Consider the following 25021-nt stretch of genomic DNA (forward strand, 5'->3'; position numbering starts at 1 on the left):
GGCGTACGCGTGTACGCACGTATGTATGTCTTTGTGCGCGTGGAAGAGAGAGAGAGAGAGCTAGACGGCGCGCCGCGCACTCGATTATGCGTGCATGTGATCTGCAGAGTGTTCCGCGCAAGTTGCGGTCCACAAAGTTGTGCCTTTTTGGTACATCTGTCTCTGGTTTCACTGATGTGCCCTAACGATAGGCCGTTGATGTTAAAGGAATGCACGGTTGAGTAATGACCCCTCATACAGTGCTGAGCAAAGGAAAGCGATACCCGGATTGCGTGGCTACGGCCCTTGTCGTGCCTCTGGCGAGGTCTCATGAAGGCGAGCTGGTGCATTGTGGTATACACTGAGGGCGAGAGAGTTCGTTACGCACGTAATCTGTTTCGGCCGAAAGTCGTTCAGTTTGTGTTTCGCGGTGGCGCCTCCCAGAGCACTGCAAGACGTGGTTTCTGCAGCGTGCTAACGTGGTTACGGAAACTGACAGCGCACGCGTTTCGCAGCACTTCTTTGACTATTATTTTGCGTTGTGCTAGCACGGCTCATGATATGAAAGTAGGGCCAAGGTGCTTGACGGATACTGCGCGCTCAATAAAGGAAGGAGGTGAATGGCAGCAGAAAATAATTCATCAGCTTTTGCACTCTCTGAAGAAGGTCGAGCAGGGAGGCCGTAGTATTTTACCTCAATCGACGTATCTATGTAGATATATTTATTACGCTCAACACCCATCCGGTCCATGCCAGAGCTATGTCGACACTGTCGAAAAGGTCACCTAGGCGAATTTGACCTAACCGCAACACGCAACGCGCACTGGTGGTGACGCAGGTGGCCGTTAAACTGGCCGTTAAAAACTGTGTTTTCCGGGACGTGGCGAAAGGAATGCACGAAAGTAAAAATGTTTCTTTGTAATTTGCGATTGAGCATACTTGCTTGTTAATTACCGGAATGAAATTCGGAAGGACTACGTCTGGTTCTAGCTTACAAATCGGGGCTGTCCGTTTCCATCCCGGAGAAGCCCATTTATCCTTAGGGCCCACATAATTAAGAAAAGTAAATGGAACTCTGCATGTTTTTAGAGTCGTGTGAGCCGATCAAAGTTGTATCATTTGTTTCCAGATTGTTTTGTATAAACAAGAGTTACAGCCGTCTTCTGTAACCATGCTTCCTCTGTAGATGGCCATTGACAGCAGACGGGAATTCTGTAACGTTTACAACTTCACTCTGAACTTATAATTATGACAACTAAAGGAAACTCGGCGTAGCGACAGAGATGTCCTAGCAACCAATTTCACTATGAATGTTTTTCCAAGATGCGGAAATTCCACTGAGCTACACACCATTCGCGAGAAACTGTGGACTAATAGGTCGACGCGACGTGTAAACGGACGGACATCGACCACTGCAAGAGGGTAACTCTATAGAGCTTCGCTGTATGAAGGTTTCCCTCACTCGTGGCTTTACGCACGCTAGATCTGTCCACTTGGCTTTGGCCTTCTGTTATACTAGGACTTCGTCATGTCTGCTCGAGCAGCCACGACAGCCACCTTCCGGCGGTAAAAGCTGTGGGAACAGGCGGAAGGCGAGGTCAGTACGCGCCAGACGATTTTGCTCGGCCTCAATGGCCACCCACAGGTAATGGACAGAGGCTCTCTGAAGCGGTTTACGAGACACTGATGGTTTATGGCTCCCCAGGCATTTTCCATTATATTCATCTAGGCCCGCTTGCGGTGGTCACTCTAACGCCATAATGCTTCTTTGCTCCAGAAAACGAGCCACCGACACTGTCATATGGACGTGGCTTCTGTCTTGCCTATTTTGTCTCCTCGCCTGTTTGAATGCACCCTCTAATAAGGCTCCCCAGACGCTGACAGTGCAGCGTCCGGAGATGTCCACTCGCTTAAGATCTCCTACTTCAAGTGTATGAAAATGAATTTTGGTCAGTGTTATGATGTTATGGCGTGACGTGAAAACGCGAATTGCGAATATAGTGGTGCACAACGAAAGCGTTAGCTGCATGTGATACAGTATTCGAATGACAGAGCAGGCAGATGAACATCAGCGTGTTTTGGCAGTCGATAGCGGTGCACCGATAAGGTGTACGAAGAGCCACTCAGTGAAGTCCTGCTGATTGATAGGTTTCGCAACCGCGAAGAAGGAAATGTTAACCAATAGGAAGTTTATGGCGTCTGCTCAAATTCCTCCCTCTCTATATATGTGAAGTCAATCATCCATGAAAAACAATGCATACGTAGATTGACCAGACGTAGCAATACATAGGTAGCGACTATATCGTTGCTTAGAGATCCCTGACCCCTTCAAGTCTCATTCTCATTTTAGTTGCTAGAACATTGTGAGGCAAGCGACCTAAGCTTGCGTCACTAGTCTCCCGGATACGCTGGTGCTGGTTCCATCGGGTCGTGAGTATAGGCTCGTTCGACAACATACCACTCCAGTACTGCGGGATAGTAGTACATCCGCTTACATCCGCTACACTACATCCGCTTCCGGCGCAGCAGGAATGCTGTGAGCACGTGTGTCATGTACCACTACAAAGCACTGAAACACGAACAGAAAAAGTTGGTGATGTTCTACTTAGAAAGCGCGTGTCACACACAATCGTATGGGTGGTATAGCGCACACAAAGCTATCCACCCTTGCTGCGGCTATGCCCTCTAAGAGTTGGATGACAATACCACTGCTGTCAGTCAGTTGTAAGGTTTCGACGTTGTTGAAGGGAGGAACTTCGTCTCATCGAGAACTTGGAGTACGGGATTTATTTGCAATATTTACATTACGACCGGCGATACATTTCAACAGTCTAGCGTGACTCCCAAATGAAGCACGAAATACGAAGCACCAAGCACGAAGCACACAGCAAGAAAACTGCTGCTTAAAAACCCTCGGTCCTCCCTAACTCTCTAGGGGAGGAAAACTGCCGTTCAACGTCCGTCCAATCAGACCGTCCAAAGTTGTCGTGGAAGGCGCAGTCGAACCGTCTTTGAGGGTGAGGGCTTACACACATATATCCGCACTTTAGATTCACAGAACACACCGAGTTTAGCGGGTCCTCGTACACAGTGGTCATGCTTGACCCCAGGCGGCAATTGTTGATTGCAGAGCGGACAACTTAGGTAGCCGGCGCGACTATGAGCATACTGTGACCAGTTATGCGGCCCGTCCAAACGCACCGCAAGACAACCTTTTCCAGGAGTCCTCTTGCTCCAAGTAGACCATGAAGGCGACAGCGAATCAAGTAACAATACTAGGTCCGTCGAACGTGGGTAGCCTTCTTGCCATCACCGACTCTCCGAAGGAGGTGCATGGTCGGTTAACTTTGCAGGCGTCGCCAGTTCTCCGAAGGAGGCGCTTCGTTGGCTCTCAAAAGCTACTTGTCGCAGCGGGCCAGGAAGGGCTCGAAGATCGCTACCCCGGCGAGGACGATCGAAACAGCTGCAGTGGGTTGGGAAAAGTTCGCAGGTCAGTACCCCTGGAGGCCGATCGGAATAGCCGCTAGACGGCCCGCATCACAGATAACTTCCAAGATAGGGCTGGCGCGGCCGCGCAATGCGCAGCACCCGCTGGTGTAGAACGCCTTTCTCCCCCCTATTTCGTCGGGCAGAAGATTCTGCGCTTCCTCCCTGCCTTCCTCCCTTTCACGCGCGAGAAGATCGTGTGCGTTCACTGGCGCATACAGTACACAGCATCCGTAGTAGCTGCCAGCGGAGGTAAACCCAGCGTGCCTCCACCTACCCTCCTACTACGCTACGCTTGTCTTTTCTCCTTCCCGCCTGACTTTTCTCAACCGCCAGGTGCTTTCCTCTTCCGGCGCTCGCTTTTTCAAGCATCGCGTTACCGATTTCACTGGCGAGTTCAATACGCTTGCGCGAAAAAATCGAAGCTCTCCGACGTAAGAATCCGTCAATACAAAGTATTCTGCCTTGTCATGTCTAATCATTAAACTTACCGCCAACCCTTCACTTTTACCCAGAAGATAAATGACGCATTCCATGCTACCAAGCGCACATCGAAAATAGTGTGGTGGTCTCTTAAACATAGCTCGCATTTCAATAATGCTGACAACAGGTAGCAACTTTACACTATCGTTCAGGTGCTTACGCTGGCGTTTTCATTCAAAATTGGTACCAAGTCCTGCTTTCCGACATAATCTGCAACCACACCAAAAGTGGCTCTATTCTATGGTGTAAGAGCGAAAGTAATAATGGCGCAGACTGCACAGCTATACTGGTAGGTATTTTGGATCACGAAACGAAACGCATGGTCGGGTAGGTAATGTATTCGGGCGTCTTCTTTTTAGGAGCACTTATATGGGCACCGTGTCACGAAAAGTCTGATGCCAGCGTCGGACGGGTCGGATGTCGCTTGGTGAAAAATCATTCCGAAGCATATCCGCGCAGGCAGTGGCACAGAGACGTTGCTGAACTAATTGAAATCCTCAAAGTAACATGTGCCGGAAAATTGTAAAGTACAATCAAAATGCAACCTACAGACAGGATAGCGTTGGATTGTAATTTTAGTTTACGAGAAAACGTAATATTGTTACACGGAAACTCAAACACAAATCCCGTTTCTGGCGTTTCTACCATTCATAGCGCGGTCACGGCCTCCGGGATTTGGGTGCATCAGACGGCGCACACACCTGGGATGGCGCCGCCGTTCCTTGCAGCCCCTACAGATGGCGCTAGTCGACGCCGCATCGCGGCCCACACAATAGGCCGCGTTTCCACCACAAATTTCTCCTCCGTGCATGTAGTTCGCTGAAAGCGTTCCTCGGCAAACATTACGGGCACATAAGCTGCAGCTGCCGGGAAGCGCCAGAAGCGGTCAAGTATCTTGAGACGCAAACGCGTTCCGCTCTTAGACAGGCCACGAATCACTTTTAATGGAAGTGTATAAATGCATTTGAAGTGAAATGTACTTCAATATGTTAAATATGTACTTCAATGCGTTAAGCATAATCCTAGATATTGACAGAGGCTGTTGCAGCTATGCTCCCTTTCCATCTTCAGTGCCTAGCACTGAGGCATGCCCACAACACTCCGCCCTCTAATTGTCGATGGGACCAGCGCAAGTGTGGACACGCGACAATAGTACGGTGACAAGGTCAAGCACTGACTTGCAACTAACGTTTATTACAAAAGGCATGCATATGTAAGCTTTCCCACTTAATCGCAATCAGATACAATCGCGCAAGTCAGCATGGTGACCACAAATCAATGAGAGCGCACCTAGGCGTGAGGCGGCATCCCGCGTACAGAGCCCAGGTAAGCAAATTCGTTAGAAGTTAGCCTTATGGGGGGTTTCCTAACACAGTTACCTTCTGCGATAGCCGCTGCCTCAATGATGAGTCTTGTGTTTCCATGCGAATTTTAGCCAGTATTTCCGTTTTACGGCATTTACATTGGGAACAATATATTCCGAGGAAACCCTCTCTCCCTTTTTGGATTTTATGATTCTGCTCCTGCAACATCAAATTTGGGCACCTTCCCGTCTGTCGCGCGTCGCGCTGCCCGCAGGAAAGTGGTATGATATACACTACTCCTCTTTTGCAATCGGCGAAGCCCTTTCTGTGCGCATTGTTGCATGATTTTGATTGTCTGCTGAAGGGGTGCGTTCTCGCGCATAAATGAGATAGCTTGTAAGGCGCAGAAAAATGACGGAAACTCCCTGCCTGCGGCCTGTGGCCTGTGGCCTATCTTCTATAGTTTATGCGAGATAGCGTGAATATATGGGATAACCGCTAGATTCCTACAACCGGTATCACGTTGATCGGAAGAGTTTCACAAGATTGCAAGTTCTTACGCAGCGTCTCTGAAACGGAAACACTAAGGCAGCTAGGATAGCCAATAGCCTTAAAACGAGCTGCCTGCGAGCTGAAGCTCTCTTGAACTGAGTAGTAACAGGATTTCAGAAAATCGTTTCTCAAGGAAGCCAGGACCATGCCGAGTTTGACCAATATACAACGGGCTCGTGCAAAAGGCAGCAGGGGTTTTTTAGCGCAGGGCTCATATTTCCAGCAGAAATGTCCGCCTGAAAAGGACAAGCTCAAATCTATAAACCCTAAGGCACTATTCTCAGACGTTCGTGAGTGAGAGCCAGCGATTCCAGGCAATCGCTAAACAGCGCCAGTGTCTGCAGGAGGGAAGGATCAAAACCGACATCTTTGCATTTCAACATGATAAGGTAATCATCAACGAACCGAAAACAATTTACAATGTGTACTGTACCGCAAAGAGCTTAAATTTTCCTATCTGACTGCACCAGAAACAGAACACTCAGAATAGGGGCAATGCCTGAATCGATAGAAACGCCGCTTTTTTGCAGATAAACGTTTCCGTTCCAATCTGCGAAGGTGGAGTTAACGTAAATTGTTATAACATCCAGAAAACCATTGACTGTGATTCCAGACTAATTCTTGAACGCCAAAGCTCCAAATAAAAAAAAATGGCTTCTTCAACAACGCCGGTAACCGCGCGATGTGGAATCGAATAGTACAAATCTTTAATATCGATAGCGAAACACTTATACGGATCATCATTATTCTCCTTAACATGCTGAATGATCTGCGATGAAATATCAACCAAAAATGGGTCATTAATTAGTAGCACTTTGAGGTGAAGCTGGAGGAAACAGATATCGACGTTTGCCGCGTTCCCCTTTCGGAGACAATAACGCGAACCGTCGTACAGCTTTTGTGCGTTTTTGCTGAGAAAAACTTTGGCAGGGCTGCGTTTCCTTTCTTTTCAACGGACTGTGCGAGTAAGCTTACATTTAGCTTGGTTAACATACATTTTGCTCTAGAATTGGCAAGCTTCAGATTAACATCTGGCCGGAGGTTAAAAAGTGCCCTCACAGCAACTTCCGCTATTCTAAGAAAGGACGCATGGCGTGTGACATTGAACCCACCTTCTCTGTCTGGTGCCAAAAGACGCTGGTTGTTACTTTTTAGGTAAGAAGTCCCCCGTCCAACAGGAATGTTTTCTACACGATGAGAATACTGACACAGTATGTACGCGCCTTCAGACACACAGAGTTCCACTTCGCCCTCCGCGACCTGCTTCCGCACTTCACGAACCAACGTGACGAGTTCCTCGGGCGAGTTGTGTATTTGGGCAGCAAACCTAGGACCTAGGGCGAGGGTCGGTCTGAAGAAGTCCGGTAGGGAGACGCCTTCTTCTGTGTGGACCTGTCAGGAAGATTGATTGTGAACCGGCCGATTACGACGCCTGAGGAAAAACAATTAGTGCCGCCATGTGCATTCCACTGAGTTGTCTATGAGAGTATTCAATTCGCGCCTCTTCTTCATTTTGGCTTGATGGCTTCCAGGACCCCGGGCCATCTGAACGTGCAGGAACTCTCGGCACAATCGTGCTTCCCTCAACACTTTAGAGCGTAGGATCTTCCAGATCCTTTTTCCATGTCCGGCGGATGGCGAAAGCCACCGACGACAGCTAGGACGTCCATGTTAGCAAACCATCCATAGCGTTAACTGGTAAAGAATTTGGTTACCTGGGGTCTGTACGCAGGGGACCGCCTTCGGCCTTGACGCGCTCTTGTGGACTTGTAGTGGCAATGTTGACTTGCACGATTGTATCTGGTTGAGATTAAGTGCGAAAGCTTATATATGCACGGCCTTTTGTAATAAACGCCAATTGGAAGTCGGCGCGTGTCGTTGTCGTACTATGTCCTCCTGTCCACTCTTGCGCTGGTTGCGTCAATATGGAATACCAACTGGCTCGGTCTCACACCCTACTTCTAATTGTCACCGTGGCGCGCAAGTCAAACTTCATTATAAACGCCACGAATTCCAAGTTGCGGCCTACGACACGCTAAACGTAATAGGACACTAAAGGCAAATACTAAGTCAAGCTAAAGTGATATATTAGTGCTCAAGAATCTCTAAGGTGTCAATATTGTCGCGGATAGCTTTGATAATAGAGAAATTAAAGCAACTGCAAGATTATTAGAGACTCCTCCGGGACATTCAAGTCCTTGCCAGATGACGAAAGCACTCATCAGTTAAATTCTGTCACTAGTACTCAACTAATCGCTGCAAGAACCATCGTCGTATCGTATTATGAGATGAAATAAAATGCTGCTGCACCAGTTCCATTTTATGTTTAGAAAAAAGAACCCATTGAAATTACCGTCGACAACGACGTTGGCGGTCTAAAGGTTTCGATTTCACTGCACTATGCGCCACCCACATTTTCGCGTTTCAGTATCGTCCTGATCGTGTAGTGCATCGCTCGTTTTGCTGGCTCGCGAAACTCGCAAGAACAGCAAGTAGCAGAGAATTCAACTTCCATGTGATGTCGCGGGATGCCCGAACGGTCTACGCCACTTGACCTTTTAAAAAGCAGCTGCAGTAGCGAATCAGCCGCTCTGTTATGGCTAGGTGCCGCCGTCGGTCGGGCGCCGCTTTTCTCATTGACGGCAGCAAAGGGCGGTGATGGGGTACGCAACGTCTCCACTCCCCCAGTTGGGTGGCAGGAGATCTGAATTTCGAAACGTCTCCTCTCCCCCAGTTGGGTGGCAGGAGGTCTGAATTTCGAAAAAAAAGTATTTGGACCCTCCAGATACAATTTTCTCGTAAATAAAGTTTTTCTTGGCCCGAAACAAGCATTGCGAGGCTTCAGGAAAGGTATTTAAAGAGTCCACCTCGACCCAGTATTTTATTTTAGGGTCCCATTAAGCCAAACGCGGTTGTCCTCAGCCAGCCGCAGTGCGCTTAGCCCGTGGAGCTGTGGCGGCACTACTCGGCGGCTACGCCATCTGCGCTATGTAACCGACCGCACCTACCAATAAGAGCCGTCTAAGGGCCTGACAAAATAGAGCCCCCCCATCAGGACATGAAATGTCCAGAAAAAAAGTGAGGACAGGGCCTTCTTTTAAGAGAGCCTTAGAGAGACAGGCGACTTCGCTATCCGCTTGCTAGCTCCACGCACCGCGTGCGGCAACAAAATTTGGCTCAGATGTTCGCAACAGCGTATGCAACCCGCGGATTTCGTTATTTCAGCAAGTGCGAGAGGTTGTACAAGGCCCCTTTAAAGGCGATGCTTAAGCGTCCTCCCAAGGGATTTGTTGTCGCACCATAGAATATTATACTAAAAAAAATCACCGACGAATACGACACTCCCTAATACTAAATTTTAGCGCAAATAAATACGTGTTTTCATTTTGCTTGTTAATATTTTGCATTACGGTTATATAGGTGCATGGTTTATATTAGAACCAGAACGCTGTGAGTAGCACGTTTTGTTTCCGTACAGACGACGAGAGTTTCTCTGGCACCATATCGTAGCAATAGCGTCCGCGCAGCCCGCCTTGCGCGGCAATATGCTTCTCACGCCTTCGCTCCACCATTCAAGGGAGCGGCCCTTCGCAGCCGTGAAATTGGGCTACCAGTGACAGCGGCGACAACACCCAAGGGAGCCTCACGCCAAACTTCTCTCGTAGCCGTTCGCTATAGCCTCTTGCTGGAATAGTGATCCCCGTCATGCACGCTTGTACCACGGATGCTGATACCTCAGCAGCTGAAGCCGCCGATCAGCGTCGGCCTCCCAACCCCACGCCACCCTGGCACCCCTCCCCCCAAGCGCAGGTGAGATCACCCACGTAGCGGGGGATGCTGTGGATGCCGGCAACTCGGCATATGAAAGGCCGTTGCCCCTCCACTCCTCCTCCACTTTCCGCCTCGTGGTTTCACTATGTCCTCCACCTCGACATTCCTACTCCCGCTCTTTTATTTCACGTTGCGCTCAGTGTTCGCTCTCATCTTTTGCTATGCTCGTTCGCTAGGTTATGAGGTACAACGACGGCGAGGCACACCATCGTTCAAGGCAGGAACGGGTGTCTACGAGCTGCGCTCTAATACCTTTCCCTCAGCTTGTAGAAGGTTTGTGAACGTTTCATAAACTTCTGGTGGCAGCGCAATGTAACATTGAAGTGTATGGACATCTTTCTCTTTCTTCCGTCGGAGCGGAATGTTAGCCTAGAGTTGCGAAACTATGTATACGGGCGCTGCATTAATTAGGTGTCTAGGCATGGTCTTGGACCACGCCCCACCGCGTTTGTCGGAGTGGTCTTAAGTGGGAGGCTCACAGTAGGAAAACTGCACGCCCATACCGTTACCGATTCCTAGGATCGTTGACTAAGGCTGATATGCCTATGTAGACGTTATGCGGTAGCTAAAGAAAAATAAAGTTATCTAACAGCATGCATAATATGGTAACGCACGGCCCATTGCAATAATGTATGTATGTACCTTCATAAATCTTCCGCTTTACAGATTCCCAGAAAACAACATTGCCCAATAAACTGGGCTATTCGAACTTTTATATCAGCAGAGTAAGGCATGATATGAAATTCATAATCATCAGCGGCAGAAGCAGTAGCCTCGCTACGCCCACGGCAGGGGAAAGCCTCTCCCATACTTCCCCAACTACCCCGACCATGTGCTAATTGTGGCCATGTTGTCCCTGCAAACTACCTAATCTCATCCGCCCGCCTAACGTCTTGCCGCCCGCTGCTACGCCTCCGTTCTTTTAGAATCCAGTGAGTAAGCCTTCATGACCATCGGTTAGCTTCGCTCCTCATTACATCTCCTGCCCATGCCCATTTATTTTTCTTGAATCCATTTAAGATGTCATTAACTCGCATTTGTTCCCTCACCCAATCTGCTATTTTCTTATCTCTTAACGTTATACCCGTCATTTTTTTTTCCAATAGCTCGTTGCGTCGTCCTCAATTTAAGTTGAACCTTATTCGTGAACCTCTAGGTTTCTGCTCCGTTGGTCAGTACTCCTAAGACACAGCTGTTATACACTTTTCTCTTGCGGGAAAATCGCAACCTGCTGTTCTTGATCTGAGAATTCCTGCCGAACACACCCCAGCCGATTCTTATTCTGATTATTTCAGTTTCATGATCCGGATTCTCGGTCAATATCTGCCCTAAGTAGATGTATTCCCTTACCACTTCCAGTGCACCGCTACCTATCGTAACCTGCTTTTTCTTCCGAGGCTGTTAAGATTACTTTAGCTTTCTGCAGATCAATGTTTAAATCTACCGTTCTTCTTTGCCTCTCCAAGTCAGCGAGCATGCATTGCAATTGGTCCCCGGCGTTACTAAGCAAGGGAATATCATAAGCGTATTGCAAGTTACTACGGTATTTTTAACGCGATAGCGTTAAGGAGCTCGTGTCGCAGAAAAGCCGGTGTCGTCGGCGTCGGCGTCGGCGGCGTTGACCGTGAGCGATAAATCACGGCAGGCGCTTCATAAATAAAAAGCAACTTCCAAGATTGGCCCGGAGGGAATCGAACCCGGGTCTCCGGAGTGTGAGACGGAGACGCTACCACTCAGCCACGAGTTCGATGCTTCCAAGCGGTGCAAACGCGCCACTAGTGAATGCGGTGTTGCCTTCGAAACGAGCCGTGGAAAGTTATACTGCGGTGTATATCGGTAATTATGAACATGTAACGTACAGAAGTCACAATTACACGAGTTGCGAAGTGCGTTTCCGCTGTATTTCTTCTGCGCTTTCCGCACACGCAGAGCCATCTTGCGGCAAACACAGAAGACCCCCTCCTCTCAATGTACGGCGCTGCCCCGACAGGAGGCGCGCCGCGCGCGCATTTGGACCGCTGCCAGGCGCGTCGCGGGTCTCCCTCTCCCCTGACGACGCTTCGCCGTGCTCCCGGTTTAGATTACTATCTATCTCTCTGCCCGTGCCGATCACGACGTTCGGCTGGCGTAGATCGTTTCCCCTCCGAGACACCGAGTTCTTTGGTTCGTTTCGTTCGCTCAGGCGCACGTTTCGTTGCCACGCCGAACGCTGCGTTGCTCGACGCTCACCGCGTAATAGGTGGGCGCTAAGTCCGATGCGGGGCGCATCGTAAGTGATTGCTGTGCCGTAGCGCATTGTCTTATACCCCTTGGCGGGTCGACGGGAACGCTGTCGCGTCCCACTCTTGAAGGCGAAGCTTAAGCGTCCTCCAATTTTTTTTATTAACTCTTATCCCCGATTCTTCCCACTCCAGGTATCTGAATACATCCTGTAAACACGATTTGAATAGGATCGGAGATATCGGTTCTCCCTGCCTGACGGCCGCCTTTATTGGGATTTCGTTGCTTTCTTTATGGAGGAGTATGGTGAAATTACCGCTTTGTAATAGTTTACCGATGTATGTCATTTTAGAGATCCGAGCGCAATTCTTCAAATTCGCGCAATATTCCGAAAGGTTAATATTAAGAAACAGCGCAGGAAGCAAAGGCACTTACCTTCATACTACCGGAAATGTCAAGGACAAGGACAGCCCGTAGGCCTGTGCCAGGTTTCTGCTGAATCTCATCAAACTGCACCACGATGGGCTTGGACATGTTGGGCGGAGGAAGGCTGAAGGAAAGGAGGCAGGCACGGGACAATTTTTACTTCCCAAGAAATGTATGGATATTGTTAAGGTATGCCACGTGCGAACGCTTGTGAAGACAAGGCGAATAGAGCCCTACGGGTATAGTTTCTCCCTTTATAGATAATATTTTTTTTATTTATCTACGCAATGGTGCAGCGACAAAAATGATAGAAACACATCCTCACTAAAACAAATATATATATCATCAAGAGCGCATTTCCTTTAATAATGCAAGCCTTTGTATGCCTACATTACCAAGAATTAGAGTTTGTTTTATCTGCTTAGTCTAGATTTACAATACAAAGATTTGAGGTTTGTCGCATCTACTTAATTTTTCGTCGATAAAGAGGTGTAGCATACTATTGCACTATTTCCAAGATCAGCCCTCTTTAAGCTGTAAGCCGCCCCTGGATACGACAGCCTACATGCTAGTCTTGTGGTTGCACACAGCCTCCAGAGCCTAAAGCTTCATAGCAAAGGGAGCCGATTCAGGCGACGGTAGAATGCGTGATCACGTGTGTCGTGTGGTGGGGGTCTATGCGTCTGGCCGTCTTCACAGGAAGCCCTGTAATCGTGATGGTGCAATACTTCATGCAGATTTTAATCTGTTGTATTGTCTTGATTACACTGCTTCACAAAAGCATCGCATTTCAGATATTTGAACATAATCATATTATTTTCGCTCTACATTTCTTTTATCAGATGGAGGGGGCAACCGCATAACATCTATAGTTAACGTAGCAGCATGACGGAGGCAGCCGGCTTCTTATTCGGAAGCAATGCACAGATAGTGGTCGCAAACATGCTTCAGACACGCAAATATAACGAATATTGCACTCATTTATGTCGGCACAAAATTATATGCAGACCCCTAGGTTATAAGTGAGTGCGAAGAAATAATGACTACGTACATATATTTGTGCTATAGGAGCGCTTGTAGACCTAATCTATACTTAGAGAACGTAGAACCCGATAATTGTTTAGTCATATTTTATTTATTTCACAATAACCCTAAAGGCCCTCTAGGGAGGGTATTACATAGGGTAAATGTTACATTGGTGAGGTGAACAGTGCGTAAATGTAATTACAATGGAAAAACAAAACTGGGAAAAAATTAATTACAGTGCATCAACGTACAAACACAAAAAATAATGATAGTTATCAGTACAGCAACTCTAAATGATTTGTACAAAATGGGACACTGTCGTGGAAGCTTTGGTTAACGGCGCATTAAAAAAAGAGAAAAGAAATGTTTATAAATCAGAGAGTCAGACGTGATATATTATGTATTCAGGGTACCGCGTAGAGCGTCTGTAAATTTTGAGGCATTTGTTTCGGTGACAATGTGTGATGGAAGATTATTCCATTCTTTCGCGGTGCGAGGTATAAATGACTGACCAAATGCGAGGGAATGACACATTATGCTTTTTTCTTTGCAAGAATGATCCCGACGCGGAAAGATGGCTGAGGGTTCACACATGAACTCGTTATGAAGAGATGCGTGATAGTAAAGTTTATGGAATAGTGTTAAACGGGATACATTACGGCGAAGTGAGAAGGCTTCAAGCTCGGCGCGATGTTTTAATGCTGTTACACTGGTTTCTCGTGAATAATCTGAGAAGATGAAGCGTACAGCACGGTTCTGCAGGGCTTCTAAGTCAGTTATTAGGGATGCCTGATGGGGATCCCATATGGCGGACGCGTACTCTATTTTAGGGCGTATTAGTGTTGTGTATGCCAATTTGCGTAAGTGTACGGGAGCATGTTTGAGGTTATGTTTAAGGAAACCAAGCGAACGGTTTGCGGAAGCGAGAATATGGTTAATGTGATTATTCCACGTCAAGTTAGGGGTTAAGAGTACGCCAAGATATTTGTAGCTGGTAACTTGATCAACAAGGCTGTTGTTTAAGATGTAAGATGTTGATGTTCGGGGCACCTGATTAGTAAAAGACATGTATTTAGTTTTAGTAAGATTTAGAGGCATTAGCCAAGTTGAACACCATACGTTTATTGCGTTTAGGTCAGATTGAAGAATGTCGTGATCATAGTTAGAGTGAATATTACGGTATATGACGCAATCATCAGCAAATAGTCTGATATTGGATTTGATGCCGTCTGGTAGATCATTAATATAAATTAAAAAAAGCAGTGGCCCAAGTACACTTCCCTGTGGTAACCCAGATGTTACGGGGACTAGAGATGAGTTGTGATTGTTAACCGATGTAAATTGCATCCTGTTAGAAAGAAAGTCTTTTATTCATGTGACAACAGTAGAGTCAATGTTCAGCTGTGTAAGTTTGTGAACAAGTCGACGATGAGGGACACGGTCGAATGCTTTTGAATAGTCTAGGAAAACGGCATCTACTTGAAACCCGGTGTCTATTGATGAATGTATGTCGTGAATAAAACCAGCGAGCTGAGTGTCACATGAATAGCCTCTGCGAAAACCGTGCTGTTGCTTAAATATGAGGTTATGTTCTTCAAGGTAGTTAATGACCTGGGAATGCATAATATGTTCGATTAATTTACAAATGTTACTTGTTAAAGAAATTGGTCGATAGTTAAGCGGTGAAGAACGATCCCCAGATTTAAAAAATGGCACTACCTTAGCCACCTTCCAATCGTGAGGGATAACGCCTGTTAACAGTGATTGTGAAAATAAGGCGGACAGTATTGGGAAGATGCTTGGGGCAATATTTTTTAGAATTGTTTTATTTAAGCCTGTGTTATCAGCGGAAGATGAAATCTTAAGATTAGTGAGGAGAGAATAAATTCCAGGATCGGTAAATATTATTTCCGGCATAAACGAATCAGTGCGAGTTATGGTGGCTAACGGTTCCAAACATTCGCGCGTGAATACCGATGAAAAAGTTTCGTTCAGTAGTTGGGAACAGTCAGTGTCAGTTATCTCTGCGCCGTCATGATCAGTAAGGACGATGTCAGAATTATGCTTGGGATTAATGACACGCCAAAAGCGCCGAGGGTTAGTTGTTAACATGGATGACAGGTCCCGTTTATAGAATTGTCTGCGCGTGGCTTTGAGTAAACTTTGGTATTCTTCGTCACATGCCTTGTACCGACGCCAGGATTTAGATAATCTATTTCTGTCAGCTTGCCTGAATAATCTTTTTTTCTTGTTATTTAGGCGACGAAGGTACAGCGAAAACCAAGGAGCAGTGTTATCAGATTTTATGGTAATGACCGGGATGTATTTATCTATGAGATTAGTGAGTGCATTTTTAAGTAGTAACCAGTTTTCTTCTTTTGTCCGCGACAAGTAATCTCTCAGAAAGTCGATAGAAATAAGCGATAGTTCATTGTTAATACGATCAAAGTTAGCTCTTTTGTAGCACCTAATCTGCTTGCTGATAATTTGCCTTTTGGTAAATGAAGGAACAAAGCGACCAGTTAAAACATCATGATCGGATAGACCAGTAATATGAGTTATTTCAGAACATATATCTTGATTGTTTGTTAAGATCAAATCAAGAATATTAGAAGAGTGTGCAGAACATCGTGTCGGGCTTGAAATTATTGGGTTAGGCTGAAATCTAGACAACACTGGAGGAACGCATGCGACTCTGACTGTGTGCTACAGGTTGATTGTGCGGACCATGCTATGTCGGGGAAATTATAATCACCAAAAATGATTACATTAGAGTGTGGAAAGCGATGAGTAAATTCAGTAAAAATGCGATGAAATTCTGCTGTGAACCCATGAGTGAGGTCCGGTGGGCGATAAAAGACACCAATAATTACGTTACTTGATCTGAACTTAAAACAAGTTACTACGCATTCAAGGAAAGTGCTCATAACAACGGGCGCTACGATATACTGTCTGCTTATTGCAAGGAGGACACCACCACCTCGACGATTTTTCCTATCGCAACGAAAGATGTTAAAATCAGCTTCACAAACGAATATGTTTTCATTAGGAGTAGCACCGTTCAACCAAGTTTCAGTTAATGCTATTACTGTTGCCGACGTTGAGTCGATTTGTGAAGATAGTGCGACATTTTTAGACATAACGCTTCTAATGTTAGTGTATAAAAAGCAGCAACCGTCCTCAGTATTAATCGTACTATTTGTTAATGTTTGTGGTGTTTGTGGAACCTTAGGTGTAGTTGAAAGGTTGGCGCCATGTCAAACTGGAGATACAACCGTGGAAACGAGCTTCGCACAATTTGCTTGAGTGTCCCCTACGTACACTTCCTTGTTAATTTTTAGTTTGTTAAAGACAAGGCTTACACGGTCTTTTTCTTTCTTTATGGTTTTAGAGAACTGCCAAAGTTTACGTCTTTTATCGCGAACCGCCTCAGAGTAATCACGAGAAATGCCAAAGTTAGTATCTTCCAGCTTGTGGCCATTACTAAGCACTGTTTCGATTTACTTTTCATTGAAAAACTTCACAATAATTGGTCGAGTGCGTGCACTTGAAAATCGTCCGAAGCGGTGGGCGCGTGCGATTGAAGCTGTTGATACTCCTAGTTGATCTTTGCAGAATTTAGTTACTATTTGCTCGGACGTTTCCCAGTCTTCCGAATCGCCCGTGTCTTGTATGCTATAAAAGAGGAGATTAGAGCGCCTTGAGCGGTTTTCCAAATCGTCTATTTTATCGTGAATTATCGATATATCACGCTCGCTGCTGCTGCTGCAAGACTGAGGCGACACTCCTGATGCAAACTTTGATTCTAAATGCTGGATTTGATTTTGCATTTTGGCTAGATTAACGTCTTGGCTTGAGATTGGTCTCTCGGAGGAAAGTGACTCAAGTTTAGCTTCAACTTCATGTACGCGTTTAGTTAGTACTTCAAGGTCATTTTTTAGTCCAATGTTTATGTGTAACACTTTGTTCACTGATTCCAAAAAGTTAGAATTACTCGCTTCCAAGCGTTGTACGGCACTGAATACCATATCAAGTTTTTCTTCTTGTGCTTTCGTCATTGGACCAGGATTCGCTTCAATGTCTCCGCCTAGCAATAAGAGGCGCCAAAGATACAGTGCTGTACGCGCAAACCGCTTGATACCGTTGGACATATCAGGGGGCCACGACACCGCAATGAGACAAGGATTGTTCCTACGATAACATGAAGCTTCAAGGTAACTAACCTGTACGAGTGCAAACGGTGAGCGAAACATTCCAACTGCGGTGTCGTGGCCCGAAGTGTGGAAGAAGGGTGCGTGGTTATATGCAAGCAGGTCAGCTGACATGGTTCCGAGTTGCCAGCAGAGTGGTGGACTATCAATTAGGTTTGTCGGCGCGACATCTGGTGGATCCCGGCCGCTTTTTGTAGAAAATGGCTCGCTGCTTGAGAACTGATTGTGGTAGCAGCATTCGCTCAGCCGAGGCCGAGCCAGTGGTGCCGGTGGCGTGGAACAGGACTGGCCAAACAACGCCGTGAACAGGACCTGTACGAGTGCAAACGGTGAGCGAAACATTCCAACTGCGGTGTCGTGGCCCGAAGTGTGGAAGAAGGGTGCGTGGTTATATGCAAGCAGGTCAGCTGACATGGTTCCGAGTTGCCAGCAGAGTGGATGACTATCAATTAGGTTTGTCGGCGCGACATCTGGTGGATCCCGGCCGCTTTTTGTAGAAAATGGCTCGCTGCTTGAGAACTGATTGTGGTAGCAGCATTCGCTCAGCCGAGGCCGAGCCAGTGGTGCCGGTGGCGTGGAACAGGACTGGCCAAACAACGCCGTGAACAGGACCTGTACGAGTGCAAACGGTGAGCGAAACATTCCAACTGCGGTGTCGTGGCCCGAAGTGTGGAAGAAGGGTGCGTGGTTATATGCAAGCAGGTCAGCTGACATGGTTCCGAGTTGCCAGCAGAGTGGATGACTATCAATTAGGTTTGTCGGCGCGACATCTGGTGGATCCCGGCCGCTTTTTGTAGAAAATGGCTCGCTGCTTGAGAACTGGTTGTGGTGGCAGCATTCGCTCAGCCGAGGCCGAGCCAGTGGTGCCGGTGGCGTGGAACAGGACTGGCCAAGCAACGCCGTGAACAGGATCTGTACGAGTGCAAACGGTGAGCGAAACTTTCCAACTGCTGAAATATTTAATAAATACATAGGAAGGTCTAGAGTATAATAGCATAGGATGGAAGATACATTGCAATAAAGCAATGAAACAACAAACGATAATTTAGAGCTTCATATATATTAGAGTTCGAGTTAAAAATCGAGTGAATGAGAGTGAATTACAGTTACATTTATCTATATATATATATATATATATATATATATATATATATATATATATATATATATATATATATATATATATCAGGTGCAGCGGTGGCGTAGAGGCAGAGAATCCGCCTCGCATGCAAGAGGACCGTGGTTCGAATCCCGGTGCCGCACAAATTTCCACCAGACTACAAAAAATCCGCGTGTTCATAAAATGTAATAAACAGGCCTGGAGTGCGGCGTGATCGCGGAGACCAGAATCGGTATTGCACTCCCTCACCAGAGCAGGATTGGCCACCCTGGTGCAGTACTTCGCCACAACCTCCTATATGAATACACCAATCAAGCCCCGGCCCTCAGTCCCCAGCAGCTGCGAAGCAACTGACCACGGAAGCGCTCAGACCTGCGACGCAGCAGAGGGTGCTAAGAATCCCTGGTTCCGGACAGGGCGCCAGTGGAATCTGAACCTCGCAAAGCTTAACGCTAGAACGCTATCTGGTGGGGCGAGTCTAGCAGTGATATTGGAGGAATTAGAGGGCAGTAAATGGGATATAATAGGTCTCAGTGAAGTTAGGAGGACGAAAGAAGCAAATACAATGCTAAAAAGCGGGCACGTCCTGTGCTACCGAGGCTTAGCGGAGAAAAGAGAACTAGGATTCGGATTCCTGATTAATAGGGATATAGCTGGTCACATACAGGAACTCTATAGCATTATTGAGAGGGTGGTAGGTCTGGTTGTGCTATATATAACAGGTACAAATTGAAGGGCATACAGGTTTACACCCCTACATCCAGTCATGATAACGGGGAAGTCGAAAGCTTCTCTGAAAATTTAGGATCGGCGATGGATGAAGTACTGTTGGACACTGCTACTGATGGGCGACTTCAGTGCCAGGGTACGCAAGAAGCATCATGGAGACAAGTCCGTGGGGGAATATGCCGTAGGGCCTAGAAAAAACAGGGCAGAGTTATCAGTAGAGTTTGAAGAACAGAATAATATGCGGATAATGAATACCTTCTTCCGCAAGCAAGATAGCCGAAAGTGTACGTGGAGCAGCCCTAATGGCGGAATAGAAACGAAACACCTTTCATACTCAGCGCTAACCCTGGCCTTATACAAGATGTGAACGTGCTCGGCAAGGTGCGCATCAGGGACCACAGGATGGTAAGCACTCGAATTACCCTAGACTGTATGAACGCGAATTACCCCTGTTCTGTATGAACGCTGTCCAGCTACAAGAAGAAAAGCGCCTGAAGCGGCACGATAGGCAGCGGAAGACATCAGGGAGACGGAGCGCACTGCGCAGCTACAAGAAGAAAAGTGGCTGAAGAATGCGCCACACAGCATGGCGCCATCTTTCGAGGCAGCTCAAAAATGGCGCCACATAGCTAAGAGACCAGTGACATTCAAAAGTCCACAGAATAAAAATGAGCCAGAACATAAAGATGAAGCGTAGGTTTTCCTGTGTATGGCTCGAGAGCGGAGGGTTTGTAGCATTTGAAGTCCTAAGGCAGTGATCTAGCTAATGTAGCGACCAGTCGGGGTTTTGCAGCACTTAGAAATAACAATTTCCCGCGAAAAAGCACTAAAAAAAGAAGTTGGAGGAGAGGAAGACGCTGGGACCATCGATTTACGATTCGAAGTTGACCTAAGTATGAAGAACCTGAAATATCTTTCGATAAACGAGACCATGTTGCTGCGTGTTGGCGTCATCGCAAAGGCTGAGAAGTCCATCTTCTCCTCTGCCATGGTTACGGATCGGACAGCGCTACAGTTATTTCGCTCATCTTTTATGCAGAAGGCTGCATATAATAACATATGAGTTAAGTATGTTATTATATTCAGCCTTCTGCACAAAAGATGAGCATGTAAGCGGGGTTTGTTCGGCTCGTAGAGCGGCAGCGACAAACTCAGCACCAGCAGGTAGGGCGCAGCCAGCGAACTAACTGGGTAGGAGCCAGGCGATAGCAACGGGTCTTTTCAGCCCGCCGATGTTCTTCGTCACAAGCGAAATAACTGTAGCGTTGTCCGATCCGTAAACAGAAGAAATAGTTACGAAGAAATAATTCTTCAACTGCCACAGAACAAGTGCAGCATCGAAGGGACAGAAAGGGAACAAGCCTTATTGGAATTCAAGAAGCGTGTGACTCCAGAACCAGTGCTTCGCATAAACGACGCTCCAAGACCATGTATTGTATACCTCGATACATCTGGTGAAGGGATTGGTGCCGAGCGGAAGCAGCCAGATGACAATCAACATTGCTATTTTCGTAGAAAAACGTTCACTGTTGTAACGGATCATTCGGTGCTACCGTATGAGTGAGTTTGAGAGTTCTTTATTGTGCATAAACTGTGCCTGAAGAATGTCAACAATCCTCAATGTCTGCTTTTCCGGGGTCGTCGAAGTTGTGAATACATGACTGGAACATTAAACAAGCGAAAGGAGTAAGCAAAGTTGAAGCTAGCACACTTTCCCGAGCTCCTTTAGTGCACCTTCTCTCACCCATCAATTTAAAAATGTAGCAAGGAGCGCTCCAAAGGAAGGTTATCGCTATAAAAGGGCCGTCATCGCCCGTCTTCATCAGAAGGAAATGCATGAGATATACGTGCCTTATTAACTGCACCCAACCTTATTTGCGAACACTTGTCGGCATTTTGTACATGTTGGCGTGAACAAGAGATTGTTTCTCCTATCTCTACAATGGCATCAGCCGGAAAGAATACTCGGTGTCACCACCTACGTTCAACATTGTGATATAGTGCCGAAGTGCAAGAGGACCAAATCATCAAAGAAGTGCCGATCACTTCACTCACTCTCTGCAGCTGAATAACCTGTTTGACTCCTTGAAAATGGCAATTACATTGGATGGTTTTGTGGATACCGCTTATCAAAAAGTTCCATCTATATGGTCATTGACCATGCCACTACCTATGTTACGGCGTTAGGCCACAAAAATGAAAGCAGCTACGTCTACATTTCATGCTGAAAGAATATTTTTGCTGCCGGCAAACCACGGAATTTTCTTTGAGATTGCGGTACAGGGTTCGCAACCGGAAAGCTTAAGCAGTTCCTAAAGCATATTAAATACATCAATTCTGCAAGTCCTCTCATCGTCCATAATGCAACTGTGTAAATGAGCGTACAATTCAAGGCATAGTCAGCACACTTAAATTTAAAGTAAAAGATGAACCACGGAAGTCTTGCACTAAGGTCTAATCGGGTGTCATCGGCGAACATAATTGAACACCCGACAAAGTTTTTGCTTATGCACCTGCTGTATGTAATTACCTCTTACTCAGCCATAATGAAGCGGCGAGATGAAGCTATGGAGCAAGCGAGGAAAACTGCAGTTTAACAGCTTGCTCACCTACCACGATACAAACAAAGTAATCAATGACAGGAACTTTCTCCCGCTTGAGATTCAAGGCGATGACTCAGTATTTTACGAAACACCTTGTCATCCCAATAGCCGTAAGATGAGTTCCGTCATGGAGGTGTTTGCGATATTTTAAGCAAGCTATCACCAGTGAACTATAATATTAACCGCCCAGTGAGCTTTTAGTTAGAGATATCGACACTGCTCAGGTCAGCCAATTATGGCGTTATCCTGAACCTTTTGAAGTGAGACATTCTCGAGGGAAAAGCGAACCGTGTAAACATCAAGGAACGCAATGGCTGCAGAAGCAGACGGTGAAATTCGCGGGCTTTAGAATGAAAGTACGGCATCTTAACCACGGGACGTCTCTTGCTTCTGACAACGCAGATACACACCCACTATATACATAATGTAGCCTTTGTTCATCTAGTCTTTCTTTACCCCAAATATCTGGATGTCAGAGATTACGGTTGCAGCCTCAGGTACTTGGAAGGTGGAACATAGTCCAGGATTTGAACTTATTTTGCGAATTTCAAGGCTAGCCGTACAGTGAGATTGAACATTCGTGTCCTATATCCACCTGTCGTACTGTAGACGATAGTGGTGGTAGAATTAGAGTGCGAATTGCATGGCTAGTTATGGTTGATGGGCTGTTACCAGTTCACGGTAATATGAAGTGCCAGAAAGGGTAGAATAAGGCAGACTCTCGGTGGTGCGTCTGCAGGTAAAGAGTTTCATGTCAGACTACTGTTCAGGGAACACATGGTCCGAAGGTTGCTGTAATATTCATGTAGGTAGGTCACTGGGCCCAAAAGGCAGACGAAACCATGGCAGAAAGTCTGCAGCACTTCTCGCGACGCTAACTAAACGACGAACTAAAGAAAAGGCAACCAGGCTTATACGACTACGAAAACCTGAAGCTCTGCATTTTTCTCGCCTGCATCCATCCACAGGAACCATGAAGATACTGTATGGGGTCACGACATCGCTACCTTAATGCTTCTGGAGAATCAAAGGCTCGATTCGATGGCACGTCGGACGTGAAATCTAGACGACCCGAAGATCCCCTTATTACACAAGGGAGAATGGAATCGTCTGTGCTGTTTATTATTATTGTGTATTGGCAGCAAATAGGATATTAGGAAGATAGTGGTTCCAAATAGTATGTTAAGCGTTCACGTAGTATGTGAAGTGAGGTTTCTAGGTATGACAAGGCCATTACACTGCCTGTGGCCCACCCCCGTTGTAGTGACATGTGCTTCACGGCCGGTCTCTAGGGCTGTGTCGAATTCTCCCTGAATAAACAAACTGCAGTGGTCTGTTAGGAAGGACTTCAGAGTTACTTGACCTGAAACGAGGCTCCCCTTCAGAAATTGTACTGGATGATGTCCAGAAGTGTCTGGAACTATCTCGGCTTCGATCAACTTTGTAAACAGTTGTGGATAACAACTAAGAATTTGTGAAGCGCTCTTAATTTAAGGAAGCAGCTCACCATTTCGAAGTGGGAAATTTGTGGTTCCAGACATGGTGTAGAGGTGTTTAAATTCTCTGGATAAAGTTAGCTAGGACACCGTGTTTATATGTGTTGTGCCCTTTTTTACAGGCAAAATATTCACACGGTGCAAACAGCGGTGAAAATATGTTAATTTAACGTCTGTTACCATTCTGATCTTCCTAAATCACGTCTTAAGAGCAGGAAGATATAAAAGGTCTGATAATTACTTCGAATTGTATGTCAGGAGCTGAAAACTACTGCGGCTCCTCAACTTGGGTACAAGTTTTGTAGACTTGCTCATTTTCCCGTACAATGATATATGTTTTTTCAAAGCTTAATGGATGATACGTATGACCCTTTAATATGCAATCAATACCAATTTTCACTCGCTTGTATAATCATGCACGTATACAAATTTACGGTGACACTAAATGGCGACACCACTAGGTCACAAACTCCACTGTGCTAAAGCTGGATTTGCGTGGGCGTCACAAATTCATTTCCAATGAATAAAAACGGAAGGACATTAGACCAGCACATTGTCCTTCCCTTTTTTGTTGGCGCGGCGGGCCCCGCTTATTCAAAAAATACGCCAATTTTAACTCACCCATTTCCCACCTTACTGCGTCACTGATTTCCTGAGCAATAATGACGAGCGCGTACCTCATGAAGTCCTTGTTCCGTCTGATGACGTCCCAGGTGGACTCGCCGTTGCAGATCTCGTTGTGCATGTTAGGTGCTAAATGGTTGTGTCTATGACTTTCCTGCTCCGAGTTGCAAAAGTGTTTTACCTGAGAAGCAAGGGACTGATTTTAGGAAATAAGCGTCACAATCGCCTATAAGTTATCGCCTCCAAAGTGATGAGCATTGGTTTATTTTCTGTACTTTTTTCACGAACATGAAGACGTGTATTATGTTTTGTTGCCCGATATAAAAAACTACACAGAAGGCATAATTCATTATTGTTAATATACACAAAAAGCCAACCTCTTTTAGAAAGCTACTGACTTATGTAGTGAAATTATCAGTAAGAAGGTTTGTGTTGGCTGTTAGTGTTCGTTGAAAAGCGTTTATTTTGCTGCGCAATTCCTGCAGATAAGGCAACTTTTAACGCATGCGCCTTGACATTGGTCTTTTGCTCCAGCGGCGCGAGCGCCTCGTTGGCAGACGACTACCACCCCTATCTACCACTGCCACAGTGTTCAGGTGCAGCCGCGACAAGTGAAAAGGCGGAAGGGATAAGTTGAGGCTCGCTGTCCTTCCCGGGCGCTACATGAAAGCGTAACACTGCAGGCACATCAAAGCAGTCAAACGGCGGCATGAGCGAATCTATGAGCTCTAATATCAGTTATATGACATTTATGTGACATATGTTTAATATAATGAGCTATATATATATATATATATATATATATATATATATATATATATATATATATATATATATATATATATATATATATATATATATTGGAAGCATTTATGCGGACTGCATCTTCATCTGCACAAAGTCATCGTAACTCCTTGCAGCCACCCCCACT

General features: G+C 46.2%; 1 protein-coding gene across 1 annotated transcript in view; it reads right to left on the minus strand.

Moving 5' to 3' along the window:
- The window catches only part of LOC139047078 (calcium-activated chloride channel regulator 1-like), a 189937-nt gene that overhangs the window by 93484 nt on the left and 71432 nt on the right, over positions 1 to 25021 (minus strand). The window contains exons 6-7 of the mRNA XM_070521028.1: positions 24144 to 24271; positions 12291 to 12405 (exon numbers count right to left, since the gene is read on the minus strand). Of these exons, the coding sequence (XP_070377129.1) occupies positions 12291 to 12405; positions 24144 to 24271 (243 nt within the window). The remainder of the gene's footprint in view (positions 1 to 12290; positions 12406 to 24143; positions 24272 to 25021) is intronic.

This window comes from Dermacentor albipictus, chromosome 6 (assembly GCF_038994185.2).
Source record: "Dermacentor albipictus isolate Rhodes 1998 colony chromosome 6, USDA_Dalb.pri_finalv2, whole genome shotgun sequence".
Lineage (NCBI taxonomy): Eukaryota > Metazoa > Arthropoda > Arachnida > Ixodida > Ixodidae > Dermacentor > Dermacentor albipictus.